Here is a 16,756-nt window from a genome sequence, read left to right as displayed (position 1 = left end):
CAGACATCTCGGTTGTTTTTTTTATTATTTTAAATAAGGCTCAGCACAAATCTGTGTTTATTAGTTCATTTATTTGGCATTTTAGAATTATTTGAGTTGCATCCTTCAAAATATTTGAATAAAACTCTAAAGTTCTGCTTAAAAAAACAAAACAAAAGCAATCATAGCCTAGCTTCAGGAACAAACAAAATTATAAAATGAGTCATACTAAAATTCAGTTAGTAAAGCCTGATTAGAATCAGCCACAGGTGAACTTAACTGTACACAAACCGCATCCACACATCAGTCCAGAGCTGACTGGCGCCAGTATAGAGTAATCTTCACCATCCTCCAGGGGGCAGCACAGTCTAACATCTCCTTTCTTACGAGCCAACTAAATCAGTGTGTTGCACTTTGAAACAAAAATTACCACAAAAGCCATGTTCATGATCTGAGAAGGGATTACATTTGAACTCAAGGTGGAAACAAGACAAAAATTCACAAAAGGTCACTGCAGAGGTTCCATACTTTCACAGGTCGACTTGGCCATCCTGTATGGATCCAAACTATGGGATGACTGTTAGGATTATTTAAACAATATCAATCTCAAGCAGAGGCAAGTTTAAGTGTGTTTTTATCAATTTGTGTGGTTGTTCAAACAAAATCCCTGGATCTCTTAATGGCACAACAGAGCATCATGCTGAAGATCATCCCAAATATCTGGAGAGGAGACAAAAAACAGCAGTGATGCCATTGAGTAATTCAACTTTTCTGCTAAATAAAATACAACTTTGATAAAGCTGAAAGTGATATGATCACTTTACTAAACCTTTTCTTTCAAAACTTGAATATTAAATTAATTTGTAATATATGTTCCAAAAACTTACAACAAATGTGTGATCATATAAAGATAAAGTAAATTTGTCCATCCAGTTTAACTTGACTTCAGGATTTGGACATACCATGATGATACCGATTCCGATTCCAACCCCACCAATGATGTGTAGCTTGCTGTTGAACACTTCGTCGATGGCATTCGGGCAGCTCTGATGGACAAGCAAAGAAAAACATGATGGTATTCAATACAGATCAACAACATTCACAAAGCAAAGAACGCAACATTTGGACATTTAGGATTAACAGGATAATTTATTGAAGGATTTATTGAGGCTTCTTGATCAATAGGATGCCTCCATATAAATCCCTTTATGAATCAGACAGAAATCCCATCAGTTACCGTGGTGATGAGGACCTCCAGTCCCTCCTTTTTGGGGCAGATATCTTTGGCAGCATCAATGACGGTCCCTGTAGGTCCGCAGCAGTTCAGCTGTGATGAGGAAACAAGAAGGCCACAGTATTTATTTTTAAATATAAAATATCTACAGGGATCTCTAAAATAGAAACAGTAGAACAGAACACTCAGTCCAGACTTGTTAGGAGGTCTGTGATGCGTCAGGGCAGAAGTATATACAGTATACAGTTAGTACTTTAAGTTAGAAGGTAATGTCAGAATGTTAAGATCCAAATATTTAGCATTTGCATTTCCTGCATTCCTTTAGTCTTATTTTTGATCCTAACATTCTGTAGTTAGCATAAACAAACTACAGATGAGATTTTAATCCAAAGTATTGGACAAATTTGAAGGTTGAAGGTCCGCTAAGGACGAACAGTCCCTTTAAATTAAACCTTAATCATGACTAAATAAAGATCTGAATCTGTATCAGGATCCACTGGTACATATTACCCTTCTACATCAGGGTAATCCATCGAGTGGTTCATACTTTATCATTAAGTCCCATCTTGGAATGTTCAAAATTTGATTCCTGAATCCACCCTTTTACTCAAGATCCATCTAAAAGTCCTTCCTTGTCTAATTTTGATGGAACTCTAAGGAGCTGTTTTTGTGTCATTCTGCTAATAGACAGCAACAAACCCACAGACAGTAGTGACTACAAAACGTCTGAAGCCAGTTAAAAGTTTGACCTTAAGATGGTGCTAGAGGTCTAGTTGTGCAATCACACAACCTCAGGACAGTCTGATACAGCAGATTAGTGACCGTGTTCGTTATGCATGATGAGTGACCCGGGAAATGTTACAAAAACCAGGATATCAAGTAAAACTGACTGCAAAACAATAAGATATCTACATAACTGGTTGCTCCCAACCTCATGTGACTGTCTTGATTAAAGAACCAGTCTGAAGAGAAAGATGATAAACAGGTAAACAGTATTCCATATATGTGTGTATGTTCTCACGCCAAAGTGGATGAGACGCAGTGTCTCCTTCAGGGCTTCCTGTCTGGTGTCTCTATAGTTGGTGTAGGTCTGCTTGTAGAATTCTGTAACTTCCTCCACCACCTGAAGACACGCAGACACACATACAGACACACACACATATATACTATCAACACCATTAACTTTCCTGATGGGTGTAATTAGCTGGCAGAAATTGTGTTTCATGTGTTCACTGTGTACCTTGTCTTTATTGGAGAGTCCCCAAATCCCAGCAGCCACTTCCACAGCAAAGATGAGAAGCAGGAAGAGGAAGAACTAAACAAAAAACATAGTTATCTCAGCTTGTTTGTGGAGATACAGGTGCTTCACACACATATTGTAATTCATAAGTTTTATGTTTGGCAGACACTAGTACACCTGAGCAGCTGCAGTGCAGATTAGTAACTACATGATCCTCTCATCATATGCGTTTTAGGATCAAATAATCTACAATCTTTTGTTGAAAATGGACCTACTGACAATTTCAAAATGGAAAACTTTCCTGTATCTATACTTGATCCAGCTGCACCTCAAAATCAACCCGGTTCATTACTTCAAAAAAGAATGTGTCCAAATCTCCACAGAATGGTTCCAGTAGAAATAAACTCTGGGACGTTATCGTGAGAAGTTTCTTCTAAGCAGTCGAAAAACTTCACTTCTGCCGGGAACGTGCTAGCTGTCAAAGTCTGGCTTGTGATCATAATTCCACTTCCATTGAAACTAGCTTTTGTTGTAGTGTAGGACCAAATTCAAACGGGATCCCCAAACGTATCACAACGCGCCGAAGGCCGTCAGGATGAATCAGCACTTCAAACATTAGTCATTTTAAACTTCATTGAAGTCATCCTCTACGTCACCACGACCACAGACACGCTTTCCCTTTTTTACATCAAGGCACCAGGTTGTGAGATTGCGTTCTTCCCCTGAACGGAAAGAATCACTCACCAATCCCAGCATGCATGGTGACTCTCTGATGGCTCCACAGCATCCCAGGAAGCCAACAACCATCATCAGAGCGCCAGCCGCGATCAGGATGTACACACCTGCAGAACAAGTCACATACTGGGGTCAAAAGACTTTATAATACAGTATTCAATATAAACTCTGTTGATTATGAATATTTGATACTTATAATAACTGAGCAGAATCCAATCAATAAAAGTCTTTAAAATATGATGGTAGACGCTGTGCAAAACTAAGCTTCAATGAGAAAAGTTTCTATTTTCACCCCAAATTTATTTTTACATTGTGTCTAATCTGATGGTTAGTGATCCTCGAGATGCTGGCAGCAATATTAGTCCCTTTCGGCCATTTCACGGCTGCTATCAGCGCTGGGGTCACATAAATTCACAGCTATGACTAGTTTGATTAAAAACAATACACACTTATCACACACACAGCACATATTGTCTGCTTGGAGTTCATCCTCATCTGTTTCTCTTTTGCATTCATTCCCATTAGATTGTTTGTAGCATCAAAACTAGCGTACGTCACTCTTCTAGCAGGATACAGGAGATCAGATGTGTGGTTGCGACTCCTCTGCATGTGGTTATAAACCATGGTGAAAATTCATAAACAAGGCATAAATAACACCGAGGAAAAAACATACATCTGAAATTTTTCAAACAATTGTAGAAACTTCTATTTGCAATTTCAGAGCCACAAGATAAGAAACACCCAATGTCTTTGTCCTCCATTGATGTAGCTTCCATAAGAAAAAAATATGATTCTGGGAGATAAGCTGATGTCATGTGGACATACAAATGTTCCTCCTCCAGAACTTCTGTCTCCAAAGCTGTTATGAAGTCATTTGCCATTTCAAAACAACCCTCTGTCGCCTGACTGCCCACTTGGCTTATCAGTCTGATGGAACTCGGAGGGAAGGGAGGGAGCAGGCCTGTCTTTCCAAAAGAACACAAAAGTGGAGAAACAAAGACAACTCTGTCAACCAGTGAAGAATGAAAGCTATGTGCCAGTCCGGTGGAGCCGCCTCGCTGTGGACCGACGATGGCCTTAGCTACCCTCAGTGGCCCTAAATCAGGTTGTTACTGCTGATAAAGCAACGGTCCCTGATAAAGCAACATCCACAAGGTCACGTCAGAAATGGACACAAATGGTTTTACAAAGCTTTCATATTGTAGAGCAGACTTGGTCTCTCAGTCAGTGGAAAGTAAAACTTCAAATTGCTTTTTTTGGACAATCAGAATGGCAGTCAGGAGTCACCCCTCCACAAATTTGTTCAACAGTTCTTGTCTAGGTGTGGAAAGCTGGATGGGGAGGCTCCATTCCTTTATCGAAATCCACAATGGGTTCTTTCCTGGACCTTACACCATCAATTGTGGTTTATACTCACAAACCAAAAAAACAGGTGAAAAAGACTGATCACAGTGTAAATAGTTGGTCCATTTCAATCGAAGCAAAGTTCAAAAGTTTGAAGACTGTTTGTGGTGGGTTTAAACGGCTTTGTTTGAAGATAAGTCATGTTCCCAGAAGTTTTGAGAAATCAGTTAACAAGGATTGGATATGAAGGTTAGGGCCGCAGCTAAAAACTGGTTAATGCTTTAAGTGAAGCTGGAACCATGTTAAACATTAGTAGTAATGTAGTCACCATGACTGGGACTGGGCTATTGGACACATGTGTTGTCAACAAATAGCTCGTGCTTCTCAATAGTTAACAAACAATATTGGTTCAGGTCAACACGTGATGCACCTTGTGTTTGTCATGACAGAACTGGACTGATTATGGGGGAATGTTAACAATACCGTCTCTCATTAAACACTATATACCATACAAGGAGAGGGAGAGAAAAGAGTGAGGGAGATGAGAGCAGACCGATGAGGAAGAAACAGTGACAGAGCAGCAAGATATAAAGATGGTTATTCCAATCTAGGGAAGAAGGATGTAGGTCACACAAAACTAAGACAAATTCATTGTTACTGCCGTAGCTCATCTGTTTGTATTGTGTGTCCCTCTGGGCCCCTGCCTCTGAGCTGCTGGCCCTGCCCTGCTCTGCTCCCAGATGCTCCGCCCTCCGTCAGTGCCAGGTGTGGTGTCTCTGGGACTCCTGACTGCGCCTCGTCATCATGACCATCTCCTGATTGGTGTGCTGTCTTCCTGCCTGGCCCAAGCCCTGCCACGTCACCTGGCAGGGACACTTTAAAAGCTCTGCAAGCCAGTTAGTCAGGGCACGCCTGTCTGACTGTGGCAGCACGCCTTTGATGGCATCAAATTGTGACCTTGTGTGTATTGAGTTAGTATCCGACCTTTGTTAAGAACGTGTTCCATTTGAGTATTTTTGTTAAGGAAGTATTGGAAGTTTTCATCTTTGAAATGCGCCCATTGGCCGAGATCCTTGGTTAAACCTTTGTATTTATTGCGAGAATTTGAATAAATGTTTTATGTTCCCCCCTTTTTAAATCTGTTATTATGTTATCTATCCAGTCCTCTAGCTGGGTCGTAACAAGGTCACACAAAACTAAGACAAATTCATGAATGTTGGTGTCAAGAAGAGGAAAACAGTGCTCAGAATGTTTGATACAGGATACAAGATGGGAGCTCTTGAATGTTTTTAATAAAAATCTCTTTCAATTTTCCTGCAACATTCAGTGGAACTCATTAACCGAGAGAAGAGTTAGTAACACTAGTGGTGCATTACAGCAGTACCTTTAATGACTGCCAAATTAAAAGAGTAGATATAAATTTATATGACTTCGATCATTAGTCAATTTAGAGGATCCTAAAATAGAATTGAAATATAAATAGCATTAATAAGGACTGAACAAACAGGGTCAATAGATCTATTATGTATTTAATATTGTTGTGTCTACACTTATGCCATATTGTGTTGTTTTTTTCTGCATCTACTAGATACTAGTTAAAACCACTGGTATGAGCCCAAAGATTGGACGTAGCTTTCTGTAACATCTACAGAGCTACACAAATATTGAGTCTGATTAAATGAATAATGTTTTACATGCCAGAATATTGTCAATTCTCGTAGGCAATGTGTTATTAGTCTACCTCCTGCAGTCATGGCAACAATAAAATCCTGTGTGCACAAACATCTGCCTTACCTTTGGGGGTTGAGCCCCCTCAAAGATCTGAACCTAGAACTGCCCCTGGCAAGGGCTCCTACCTGAAATTCCGGAAAAGGAGTGACATTTCTTGCCAGGGAAGTAATGTTTTCCCAATGTCTGCTGATTTTGTGGAGCAGAATTACAAATAGACTGATATTCACGAAACTTGGTAGGGTAGGGTAAAAAACAATTGTACTTTCTTTATCTAGTCATCCCCATGTTGGTGGAATGTTAGGTTGGCCAGGTCGTCATTGTGAATGAGAACTGGTTCTCAACTGACCTGGTTAAATAAAGGTTAAATAAAGAAGAAACAAAAAGGGGAAGTGTCTTAGCCTACAAATCACTTGTGTGTGCATACATGTCAAGCCAGACAAGATCAAGAACAGCAATCTCTACATATTTTCATAATCACACAAAGAACATGCAGCTCTTTTGTGTGGTACAGCAGGGTAGCAGGTAAGCACCGAGGTATGCAGCCCTCACAGGTTCAGTGAGCTCATCTAGCGGCACTAGAGAAACACTCAAGCCTGCAAACCTTCCTTGATGATGCTCTTCACTTAAAGGCTATAGCACATTCAAATAACTTAAAAGGATTCTGCTTTAATCCATCCGACATCTCATGGCTTCTGGAAACTTCAGTTTAATCTGATCAGCTGTGATGTTTTAAGAGAAAGCTACAACACATTGAAGATCAGCACTGGCTGATCCAGACTACCTCAGTTAGTCTGGATCAGCCAGTGTCTCTACTTTTAGTTGGTCTCAGCTTCATAAAAAAGGTTGACATTTGTGAATAAGATGAATGGAAACGCATCAGTAAAAAAAATCAGTCCTCACATACTAACAGCCCCCTCAAAAAACACATGCTAATGGGATCGTACTCACTTTACACTAAACTCATCACTTTCCTGGAGCTCAAAGCTATACATTAAACTTTGATGACCTCTTAAGAGAACTTCCTGTTCGTCATACGGAATCTGACATACACTATATCATTTTAAACTGAATACCTTCAGCCTTTGGTCATTAGCAGTTGAAGAAAAACTGAACTATATAAAAGGTGATATTTGCAACGCCTGGATTTCAGATTGTAAAGGGAAAATGAGCATCGTTTAGGTATCATATAAACAGTCAGATGAAACTCAGTGTAATATCTGATGTAGCATCAAATATTACACTGATTCATCCAATATTTATCTGCAGCCTATTTTAATTGTTGAAATATATGCAAAACAATTCTTTAAACATCATTTGTCTGCTCAGTGTTTGACAACAAAAAAACCCACTATTAGATTCTTATTTTTGCTACAGTTAAAAGGGGCATAGACATTTTTAAATAATGTAATTTATTTAATCTGAGCACATGAAGAGAATCAGCTTAAATTATTTTATAATTTAATTCTGGAGCAACAAATTCAACAGCCAGTGGTAATGAGTCATAGGCTACTGTTGGTTTCTATCGAGGGTCCCACTGTGAAGACAGCCGTCACGTCAGGCCTTACCAGTGAAGAAGACTGTCGGTGACTCCTCTCCTTCAAACAGTCCTGTTGTCCGAGAGTCAAAACGCAGCCAAAGGCCCACGGCCAGCACCCCAGTACCGGCCAGCTAAACAGACAAAGACATTGAAAGGATCAGACTCCGAAAAACAGGATAATGAACACCTGGCCTACAGACCAGGGCTGATCTGCCAAATATAATCCACCCATCATCTGCATTTATGTCCAAATAGAGTATCTGCAGGCTGTTATTAAGCAACATTGTTGGTCGATCATTTTAATGTAAATCTAAATCTGACTGAAGCCAAATAAAAAGTTTAGCAAGCATTAGCTTCACCTCAAACCCGCAATACACGTGAATGTGAGTTAAAGCAGTAAAAAGTATGCAAAGAGTAAATGTGCATAATGAAAAAAAAGTACAGATGTTGAGGTGTGTTATTCAGCACCGAAGTACAGATTTGGCTTCATTTCTTTCTTTTTTTTCCTCATATATTCAATCAAAACCCAATAATACTGGACGAATCACTATTGCTGTTTGACGAAGGCATCAGCCAGGGATTCATCCAACCTTCTGAGGGTGTTAGAGGAAAGACTACAGGACTTTTGCTGTTGTTTCAGTCTGTACAAACGATGACTGGGTGGAGGCATAGAAACTGATACAGCCTGCAGTGTAGATGAACAGTGAGCTATCAGTTGAAAAATGAAGCCAAACTGCCAACCACATTCTCCTAATTACCCCACCCATCCTGAAGAACCTGATCAACAAGAACCTGGTCCATGGGTAGTAAAAAAGAATTCGATCATTTTCCACAGTTAATGTGATCTGTGACATCAGACGTGGCTAGGCGTTCCCACATTCATTTCTGGTATTTTCCAATGAGACATATTTGCCATTTGTAGTTTTATCCTCAATGTTCTGACATCTGCTGCATGTCTGTTTACCAAGATTTTAAGTTGTGAAATGATAGAAGGAAATGATAAGCTGTGCAGCTCCTTGAGGCAAGTCGTTTCTCACACTGGACAACATTAAAAATGTATTCAAAAGCTTGGAGGTATAGCAATTTATGATCTTTATCCAGATTATATGAACACTAGATTGGCAAAAATCAACATGACAAATGGTAGTCATCATTTTGGAGCTTCATGTTGCGTTTGCAGCAGTAGTAATTCACTAGAGCCATTTGTTATCCCTCAGCAACCGCACAAGTTTACGTCAACTCTTTGTTGTCGCCTACATAACACACAGTTTGAAACCACAGCTGAATGCTGGCGTCCCTGTTGTCGTGCAACTGGAGAGGAGAGTGATACGTCAAGCCTCTGCACTAACTAGCAGCGTTATGCCTCAACACGCCCCTCAGGATTCTTTCTGCTACAGTCTGATGACCATGAATCAGTGGGTTACACCAATGTGGACCCAACTAGCTGCAGGACTCCAGAGAAATAGGAAGTGTGAATTCATTCAAATATGAGAAGTCCCTCTTGAATTACCTGGCGTGGCAATGTCAATATGAGTTCCAGTGTGTTCAACTTGCAACTGAACATCACCCATAAAAATAACACTTAACCTTTTAAAGCCTGAACTATTAAATAATTTCCAGAAAATTCTAATTTTTCGAAAATGGGGCCTTAATGGAACCTTCTGACCAAATGTGTCAAAAAATGTCTTTACATAGATGTGTAAACATGAGCTATAATTTGTACAGGTTTTGCTAAATGCAAAATCTTCCAGGATGCAAAATGCAGAGATGCATGCACCTGGTTTGATTTTTTTTTCCCTGAAAAACCTGATATATACAAACTTAACTAGAAATCCTCAAAGCCCAAATGTATCAAATAATACCCACTTAGATTTAAAGGGTTAAATAAGTGTAAAGTCAACACTAAAGCTGCTATGATTTAACTCGACATGTTTTTTCTCAACTTATCCATCATGACAACCATGACTGGCAGCAATCAAAACAACTACTGTAACTCCCATTTCAACACAGGGTAAACTATGTTTGAACTAACGCACAACTACACAAAGGTCACATTCAGAATCATGTCATTACTTTCAAGTCAAATGTGAACAACTTCATCTCTGTTCGTTCTACGCAAAGAGACATGGTTATTGCAGAGCAGGATATTGCGCTCTTTGACATATGAAGCCTTGTCGTTCTACTCTACACTATGATTAAGATGTTCTCCAGAAAGTTCTTGAGACCAGTTCCTCATTTTCACTTTATTGTTCATGACCAATTGTAATAAATTGTATTTATGCAACCACATTTAGCAGCCAATATTGCTTTCATTACGTGTGATAAATTAAAGATGTTGAGTGTCCTGAATGATGGGGGGCCTTGGTGTTAATGTATGGTAAACGTGATCGGGGGAGTTGTGGTTGCTCATGTAGCCATAGCAATGAGCCGTTAAGTATCCTGGAAGAAACAGGCCTTTCCCTGGAGTTTCACATTAGCTCTCATTAACCACAAAGGCACTCCACAGAGCCATCAGCAGCACCAAGGCAACAACAGAAAAGACATGAATTATAGCCGAGAGGCTTGGCAGCGTTGACACACTGTTTTCACACTGTATTCAATGGATTGGATCGGCAACCCCAGGATCTTCACACCACAAGATAGTAAAAGTGTGTGACATTGCGTTTGGTACAGGAAATATCCTCCAGGATAAAAAAAACAATGCGGAAAATGTCTTCATTTCCTGAAACACTGTCAAGATGGAGCCAGATTTGCTCACAACTTACTGTGTAAAACAAAATCTTTTGATAACAAATCTTTCAAGAATAAAGAAACCAGTTTAAATTAATGTTTGTTTTTGGAGGTGGTCATTCATCTGTACACATACAGCCATTCGTGCCACCGCTACCCTCTCAGGTGGTCATAACAGTCATTACTTTTGAACAGTCAGTGTGTGTTCATCTGATGCTGCAAATACCAGATCACATTAATAACATAGCAGAGCAAGAGGATCTTTAGGAGCAAATAACCTGACTGCTAAATAACTCACTTCACACTGAACACTATTGTTTAGTTGCAAACATCGTCAGGGTTGTCAAGATGTTCAATCTTGATTCCTACAGTGATGCCAAAACCAATGAAGAAGAGATTGCCCACAAATGACAAGAATGGGAAGAAGAAAAAAATGTCATGTTACTAGTGAGAAAAAAAAGATATCTTGGCCAGCAAGGTGTGTCTGTGAAACATGACAATACTGTACATGGGTGGTGAACTTGTATTTTAGAAATGTGTTCCTAGAATGAGGGAGATCTCAAATCATGAAACTGTTGTTTGATCAGGAAGGGCTACTGAGAGCAAATCTCTGCAGGGACAATCTAATGCATAAAATACACATATAACATAGTATACAGTATTATATGTTGTAGTAAAGCACAACATATATTACATCTAAAAATATATATCCAATATATGTCAATATATAAAGTCATAAACAACTCATATGCACATCCAGACTGTTCCACTTTCAAGCCATTCAAAAATAAATTTAAAAAAAATAAACGTGCAAATTGAACAAGCGCTTTAGATTTTGCACAGTACTCAAAGACCAGTTTCCAAACCACAATGTTAATACTGTATGCCGATTTCTACGAAGCAGATCATTCGGAGGCATATTGCAGAACAAAGTTGATGTTTTCTGTTTTAGACTTGCCAAAAATCTTTATTCATTCAGAAACAAATAATCTCAGTAATAGAGCAGACAGGTTGCTATGAGAATTGAACACAGTTGGTTGTGATGAAGCATGGATGGTGCAGCTGATTCCAATCACCCAAAGCAGGTGCACCAGACATTGTTTCACAGGTCAACATCCAACCAACAACAACGACCTGCTGGTCAATTAAAATTTAGATGACTCTAAGATTTGTAAGCTGTAAGAATATATATGTGCTTTTTTAAATATTTTGCTTTATAGATCCAATTTCACTGCACAGAAGCTTCCAAATAATCTTCCAGCAGGAAACTGTCCCACATTTTCATTTTGTTCCAGATAATGAATTATTGAGCACACTTTTTTTTCTCCCCCATTTCAATTAGGCACACACCAGCAGAAAAAAGTTAATTCACTAAACTGACCTTTGGCAGCTTTTTTCCATGTTTTGAAGAATAATTTGAGTGTTAAATAATTAAATTCAGTTATTAACCCTAAGGAACACGCCTCAAACTAATTCTAATAACTTATGCAGCAGTCCAGTGTCTCATGTCATTTAAACACAAAAAACTCCACAAAATAAATCTGAAGGTTTTAAAACTCATTTTCACAGAGCTCTTCATTTTGGAAATAAAAAAAATCAGCATTAATCTATGAAGAAAGCACCCAAATCCTTCAACCACTGTCCAAACCCATGTCCTGTATCAACCACAGCTTTTTAAAAAAATGATTACATACCCAGAAAAGAAAGTTGAACACAAACATGAGGTATTTGATGCATTGTAGTCCACTCATGGCTCCAAGATCGGGAGGATCTAAAGAAAATGTTCTCTGTTTAAAACTCAAAGCGTCGTCTGAGTCGGTGTGGGAAGAACAGAAGGACTGGAAAGAGGGAAGGGAGATGTAGGGAGGATATTTCTGTGAACCACACCCAAGCTTTGCTCACCTGGGTATACAGAGAAAGTCTGGGGGAGGGACAAGAGGAGGAGGTGGAGTCACAGGAGTGAGGGGCTCCAGGGGGTTCCAGACATGGGAGAACAGCAGTGCAGGTGAAGCAGTTACCCAGAGCACCATTCTGATTGGTCAGAGGTGTACAATGTGACTGAATACAGGGATCTATTCATGTTTGTGAGTGGATGATTGCAAGAATTTGTAAACTCAAGATACTAGGATCAAACAAATATATTATCTTTGGAAATAAACTGCTGTCTTACAACAGCTAAATTTACAATATTTTATTTAGAGTTTATTTTTGTCTCTTTCAAACATTTATTATAGAAAAAATTCAGCATTGTGAGGATGTATTGGCTTTTATGTTTAGATTCTTTTTCCATAAATATTCCTTTGGTTTTCTTTGTTATTAAAAAATTTAGGATTTTTCACATTTTAATTTGACACTTATAATTCCTAAAAAATGATTACCAAAGTAACAAAAAATTAAGAAATTGCTATAAAAAACAGCAAATCTTCAAAAATTCTGAGGCAGGAAACAGGGAATTATTCCCATTTTCCGTGATGGTAAAACAATAACTGTTATGTAAATTGACGAAGATGACTCAGTGTCTGGGAAGCTGAGCGATTGACCAGCTGACAATTAACAAACGACAAATATATAGAGAAAGCATGAGTCAGTGAATGAAAGAATAGGTTTGAAAAACAAGAGTAAAAACAATATTCTGCCTAAAATATGACCATATCTGAACAATCCTAACCGACATGTGTGTTTAAATTGTCTGTTTATCTTTCCCATCCCTCTATAATCATTTGCAAATCCAACCAGTAGCGTTTGCATAAGCCTGATGACGAACAAACAAACCAAATAATAAACCCAGGTGAAAGTTGCTTGGCGAAGATAACACCAAGCATAAAATAAGGTGTGTAAGGAGAAGTGAAGGTGCATTCACACACACAAACACACACAAACCTCCTGTGACTGGGGGTTCACTGTTGTTTGCTGAGGTAACTCGAGCTGCTTCCCTCTCCCAGTAGACCCAGTGAAACCAACAACACCAGCTTTGTTTCCAAGCTGCTAACGCCTCCCTCATGGCTCACACTGTTGCCCTATTCCCCCCCCCACCCGCCCATCTCTGTCTGCCATGACTAACAAATCATTTTATTTGTCAAGTATTTCAGATTTGTGTGCATCTCCAGACTGGCATTTTGTTTTGTGTGAGTCAGGAGCCTGAAAAATGAGTGGATGTTGTTGAAGAGGAAAAAAAACACAAACAGGGTCAAAGAAAAGGAGGATGAGTTCAAGACTCAAGATAAGGATGGGATTTTGAAAAGCCAGGAGGAAATACAAGAAATGTAAGACACACTGATTGCACTGCTTCCCTGTCATGACAGAGTTGTCTCAATCTCGCCACCTGTTGGAATTTATCAGCCCAAAGAGACTCGGTGAGGCTCCACCATGAGAAGCATGGTGACAACAGAGATGAATAAAATTTACGACCTTCCAAATATTAATCCAGCATTTTGCATTATTTTTAAAAATACACAATAAATATACTGTTGATTTTTTTATGGAAACAATACGCACATGTCAAATGAATTTCAGCCCATATTTAAAAATTAAATTATGTCCTCTTCTTCACCATTTCATTTTGATGATAGAGACAGTGATCGTCTATTTAGAATGTCCTGCACAATAAGAGCAGGTACAGACAACTGATCACCATTTTCTGATTTTTTAATGGATTGTTTTGGTGCAAATTTGACTGTTTCTATGAGGTAAAAATAATTGTATATTTCAATCATATGATGGTTTATACTGTTCAATAGAATCAAAAGGAGGATGTTAGTTACAACATCCTACTTTCGATGTTGTAACTAACATGAAAAGGAGGATGTTAGTTACAACATCCTCTTTCCATGCATTACAGTCAAACACGGCCGCCGGCCCAACGTGTCGTACGAGAAGATTACCTGTGGAGGTTAAGAAACACTTTAACCAATAATAAATAATCTAAAGCAAAACAACAATAAAGTGCACATCTTTAATAATGCTTGCTTTTTATTGGCTAAGACTGATTTTATGATTTTACTAGTTAACCATGGTCCAAGCTAAACTGGAGTCCCCGGTTGGCTGCGTCCTGGTCGGCTAGAGGAGAGATTTCGGGTTAGTTTCATCAGTCAGACATTTTACAAGTAGGTACAATGCTTCATTTGTTTGTGTGAGGAAATACTTTGTCTACTGTTATATTGTATCTATACTTCACTTGTCAATGTTCACACAAATCATAAAATGATTGCTTCATTTTTGCAATACTTCAGCAGCTTTCACATTTTCATCAAGATTTAGACTTCTGCATTTTTTTTACCAAAATAGTCTAGGACCTGCCCCAGTAGAGCTTAATGTTTAGTAAAACCTCTGGTGCACAAGTAAAGTAGTTACTAGTAAACTAGTTACTAGTTAACTAAACAACTAGTATCTAGTTAACTATATCATGTTTTATATTCAATTATCTACCCGGATTGATCAGTAATATAGAACCACAGTGTTGAACAAGAGCGAGAGCGAAATATTTTTTTTATTTGATTTGATTTTTAACATCACGTTTATTCATAAAAGTCAAATTACAAAATATTCACTTTGACACAAAATCCAAAAGAGATTCACTTTAAGAGGAGTTTCAATAATACTGTGCGTTTCTTAACCAAGAAACATCTAACCTTTTAACATTTATCAACTAAAAAAACAGACAAAATTAAGAGAGAAAAACATTATCCCTTCTACAATCATACCTTTAATTTTTTCCTTAGTTTTTTCAATCTATAAAAGTCTTGGTCAGAGAGAGAGAGAGAGAGAGAGAGAGAGAGAGAGAGAGAGAGAGAGAGATAGAGAGAGGGAGAGAGAGAGAGAGAGAGAGAGAGAGAGAGAGAGAGAGAGAGAGAGAGAGAGAGAGACAGAGAGAGAGAGAGAGAGAGAGAGAGAGAGAGGGAGGGAGAGAGAGAGAGAGAGAGAGAGAGAGAGAGGAGAGAGAGAGAGAGAGAGAGAGAGAGAGAGAGAGAGAGAGAGAGAGAGATGAGAAGAGAGAGAGAGAGAGAGAGAGAGAGAGAGAGAGAGAGAGAGAGAGGAGAGAGAGAGAGAGAGAGTCTGGTAGGACTGATCTTGTCACCAAAATATTGCTTTTGGTGCAACAATGCAAATTTATTGTAGCTGGTAATTTCATGACTTACATTGTAAGGAATTAAACTGGTTTTATTATGACCAGTCTGTGGCTGCATTATAACGCGTTATAACTGGCTTGTTATCAGGACTCACCAAAAGACGAAATTAAAGATGAAGAGCGCGTACTTGACGCACAGCTCCCAGCTGCTTAGAGCCGTCATCCTTGCTGTCTGTCACTGTCAGCCGGTCGGTGGACGGAGGGTTCGGGTCAGTCGGTTCGGTCCGGTCCGGTTCGTCTGTTCTGTTCCGTCTGTGGCTGTTCGGGTGTGATGGACTGAGCGCGCACGCAACAGAAAGCTGGTCCGGGCGACAAACGATCAGCTGCTCAACACCCACAGAAAGATTTCTGTCCGCCCACGCTGCTCCTACTTGGCTTTTTGTTGGTCCTGGATTTCTCTATTTTTCTATAGAATTCCTTTAAAAAAAATAAATAAATAAATAAAAATTATGAGAGCAATCAAAAACACAAACAAAAACACACAAATAAACCTGAAAAGATGCTCACAAACTTGACCAGGGGTGTTACACAGTTTGTGTATAAATGTTTCACAGTGTGCTCTCTCTAAATTAGACTTAGTTAACTCACATTTACTACAACACAACAGAACTGCTACTGCTGAACATGCACTAGCTATTCAACTCTAGTACATTTATCTGAATTTTACAATTATAGTTGTGAATATAAATTATTGCAGACCAAAGAACATTAGGCAAATGATAGTTTTATGACTAAGTGTACAATTAAAACATGTAAAAATATGATCTAAATATAAAACTTATCAATTTAAACATATACTGTCAGTTCTCCAGGAAACACATACAATACAGCTTTATATCTAGTTATATGCAGCCCAAACACACCCTTACTGAAAAACATGGCAGTTCCAAGTTTTTGAACAATTTTTTATTGTCATCATAAGCTAACTTTAATAGTCAGCTGGCAGTAAAACAAATGCAATATATATATTTATTAAAAAACATATATTATTTGCATAAAGACATTTTAATATTGGTGATTTCAGTCTCTTAAGTTTGTATATGGGACAAATATTAAACCCACGAACATGGCACTTCAAACATGATAGCAGAGAGAAGAGTC

General features: G+C 38.6%; 1 protein-coding gene across 2 annotated transcripts; it reads right to left on the bottom strand.

Annotated features, from left to right (window-relative positions):
• Positions 1–54: 54 nt before the first annotated feature.
• LOC137589124 (CD9 antigen-like) lies at positions 55–15,966 on the bottom strand. Of its 2 annotated transcripts, none has more exons than XM_068306622.1 (8): positions 15,751–15,966; positions 7,829–7,932; positions 3,198–3,295; positions 2,454–2,528; positions 2,235–2,336; positions 1,217–1,306; positions 942–1,025; positions 55–699 (listed from the first exon to the last, which is right to left on the bottom strand). In XM_068306622.1, the coding sequence occupies exons 1-8, from the start codon at positions 15,816–15,818 to the stop codon at positions 634–636; spliced, it is 687 nt and encodes a 228-aa protein (XP_068162723.1). In that variant the 5' UTR covers positions 15,819–15,966; the 3' UTR covers positions 55–633. The 2 variants fall into 2 exon arrangements, with proteins under 2 accessions (XP_068162723.1, XP_068162724.1); XM_068306623.1 differs by lacking the exon at positions 15,751–15,966 and adding an exon at positions 12,225–12,378 and having other exon boundaries at positions 7,829–7,931.
• Positions 15,967–16,756: the final 790 nt, after the last annotated feature.

This window comes from Antennarius striatus, chromosome 22 (assembly GCF_040054535.1).
Source record: "Antennarius striatus isolate MH-2024 chromosome 22, ASM4005453v1, whole genome shotgun sequence".
Lineage (NCBI taxonomy): Eukaryota > Metazoa > Chordata > Actinopteri > Lophiiformes > Antennariidae > Antennarius > Antennarius striatus.
This window is presented reverse-complemented; position numbering and strand designations above follow the sequence as displayed.